This window comes from Perkinsus marinus (genome assembly GCF_000006405.1).
Source record: "Perkinsus marinus ATCC 50983 genomic scaffold scf_1104296939758, whole genome shotgun sequence".
Classification (NCBI taxonomy): domain Eukaryota; phylum Perkinsozoa; order Perkinsida; family Perkinsidae; genus Perkinsus; species Perkinsus marinus.
This window is the reverse complement of record NW_003213081.1, coordinates 13,376-16,344: the sequence shown is the minus strand read 5'-3', so window position 1 is coordinate 16,344 and position 2,969 is coordinate 13,376. Positions and strand designations below refer to the sequence as shown.

The 2,969-nt window shown below is 45.7% G+C and overlaps 1 protein-coding gene across 1 annotated transcript in view; it reads left to right on the top strand.

Moving 5' to 3' along the window:
* Nucleotides 1-460, top strand: part of Pmar_PMAR029217 (hypothetical protein) — a gene marked incomplete at both ends in the record, with an annotated part of 1,309 nt that extends 849 nt beyond the window's left edge. The window contains one exon of the mRNA XM_002782313.1: nucleotides 422-460. Within this exon, the coding sequence (XP_002782359.1) occupies nucleotides 422-460 (39 nt within the window). The remainder of the gene's footprint in view (nucleotides 1-421) is intronic.
* Between the last annotated feature and the right edge of the window lie 2,509 nt (nucleotides 461-2,969).

Sequence of the window (2,969 nt, the reverse complement as noted above, 5' to 3'; positions counted from 1 at the left end):
ACGGCTTGACGGATGACTAAGGAGGCCAAAGTGATGAAGAAGATGACGCAGTGCATTACACGAAGTTACACTTCTGTGGCATATCGCGTATTTGCTTACAGAGGAAGAATCTACCCCGATGACTCATACGGATTGTCGATGAGCCCAACGCAGGCACAGGAATGAGCATGACAAACGAAACTGTCCGGTTGTCCCACTTGTGTGACGGCGAGCGATAGTGGAAGTCGTCAGCCTATGTCCACTTGTGCATATCATTCCTTCCGAGACTTGGACGACAATATTAGAACGCCCTTCGTCCTGGTGACTATCGCCGTTCTCCAGCAATGGCACGAAGAGGAGGGTAACTCAAAAGTTGCCGTCCGTGTCATGGACTCCATGAGCACTGTTATCGTTCGTTTAAGCTGTATGTATATATCTTCAGAGGAACGAGCACGATGCCGAGAGACATGCTAAGGACTAATTATTGAGCAGCAGCTGGACTTGCAGTCACATCATGGAACACGAGGGTTACCGAGGGGTTCCCAATGAGAAGCGAGCGAACATTTGGCAACAAATATCAACCAACCCTCCTCTCGCCATCCAATAAACTTCCATGATGGTGCAGCACTCTATGTCTCGTCAAAGATCCGTGTATAAAGACCGCGCTCATTAAGATGATGACCGCAACTCGTGTTTCCTTCAAACGGCTCATTTACAAAATAGCAAAGGAGCAAATAGCAAAAAAGTGCCAATTAGCTGGAATGTATATTCCCTGCGGCTTTTGCTGTTGTGCTAGTGTGTAAAAACGCTATGGCTGATATACAGAAGAGCAAAGTAGCAAAATTCACTTTACAAATACGCAAATTTGCCGTTTTATATAACAGAAGCTGCTCGAATGAATATCGTTTGCTTGTTTATATTTCATAAAATTGCTAGAATATATAAAAGTTGCCGCTATGTGGAGTGCTACTATGTAACAAAATTGAGCAATATTGCTCAAAAAAGGGGCAAACCAATAAATTGCTTTTTCTACTATTGAGCAAATTGCTACTTTTCAGAGGAGCAATTCGCCGCTTTACGAATGGGCAACCCGCAATGGAGCAAATTTTTGGTGATAGCAAACTTTGTGTCGCGTGAGTAAAACCTGATCGGACTGAGGGAGTGTCCCCCAGCACGCAATTATGAAGCGTGCGTCCCCGCACGCAGACGATAGAGACTCATACCCGTAAGATATGTGTGCGTGCGTGCAGAGCAAGTTGATATCGGTACAATACAAAACAGCACAACAGCACAACAGCGGAGTGCTATTTTCTATTTTGGCCCGTAAGAACCGCACATGCTCTTATGTGTCCGCTGTTTTCTAAACGACAAAACAGCTCAAGCCAATTACAAAATCGCGCTGCTATCACACATAATAGCACTCTGATTTACATAAGCGCTCTGAAATTATGCAAAACCGCACTTCTGCTGAAACGCTCTTTTCTCTTAGCCAGAAATGCATTTCAGCATGTTTTTAGAACTTGCTCTTCTTCAATTTTCTTCTCGGCAGAAATACATTATGGCATACGCCCCTCTGCCACTTTTCTGCTCATTTCTAACTTTTTTCTCGCATATTTTCTAAAACATCGGCGGGTAAGAGAGATTAACTTACCGGAAAGTACTACATTCTGGAAGCGTTCTTCCGCTACGGGAAGTATGAATTCCTCACTGGGTGAGGTTTCATCCACAATCATTCGGGCGATTCTTTCACGATGTCCGTACTTCCGCAGCTCTCACATCTGCTATGGAGTTCCCCTGCTGCGCGTGTTCCGGTATGCTTCTGTTGATACTACGTTACATAGATGTTCTACACGTACTGTGTTCACGCAACAACTATGGCTCGAGAGGTAAAGATGAGAAATCATGATTGCGCTGCAGTATCATGCCCAGAAACTGTATTTACACTGTACGTTCAACATACATAAACTTAATGCTTCTCCTTCACTCCGCATAACTCCGACATCTTGTCTAAGAGATCTTCATCAGGTAGGTGCCCAGCCTTCCAAGACTGATGGAAGATGAAACGCTTTCTCTCATTGCTTGCTGAAACCAGCTCCGTTTCCCCCAGGTCGATCGAATTAAGTTCCGTATTTGACCGGATCAGCACGTTCTTCAATGCCTTGATAAAGAGCACAATTTTGGGTTTCCTTTTCGATACGACTTCATTTAGATATCTGACAGTGAGAGAACCCTGTAAAATCAGAGAGTGTCACAGGCTCACTGATTCAACCGTAATCACTACCTGTGTAACACTTTCAACGGGTTAGTCGTCCTTCGAGCATAGGCGTCATTTGAAGGAATCGAACACCACTCCGCTGGAAGAAACGGCCCGTCCAACTTCATGTAGATTGAGTCGATGTAATCGACTGCTCGTGACACGTCATCTCCTTCAGGCCTTGAGTTTTTCAACTTGTTCCACATCCTTGGTGGAATTCCAAATAGATTTTTTCCCGAACTCCCTGAGCACTGTAATGGACACCCCAAAGGTTTTGGACGGCTTCCTCCACTATCCCTGCAACCATGCTTTTAACGGCCTCCAATATGACCAAAGCAGATGACGAGTCAATTTGAAAGTGTGGTTCCAACGTTAACCACATAAGAGGCTCGCGTCTCCGGGAGGTCAGACGCCCTCCAGCTTGCAAGTCACCTGTGCTCAAGCCCAGCTTTCGCTTCAACAGCGCATTAACATCGTTCCTGACCACCTGAGGAAACCTCACAATTACTCAACCGCCCGAACTCATCGCAGCAAATCGCACTTTAGTCCTAGCCTCCGAGACCCGCGAGTTCATGAGTCTCATCAAATCATAACCGGCGGAGTCGCCAACTTCCACCACCTCTCCCTCATCTATGCCGAGAATCCGCTCAACGTAACTGATGAAATTCAGAATGCAAGGAGATGAATTGATCTAGTCACTACTTCACCATCCCCACCGACGTTTGTTGTTGCCCTG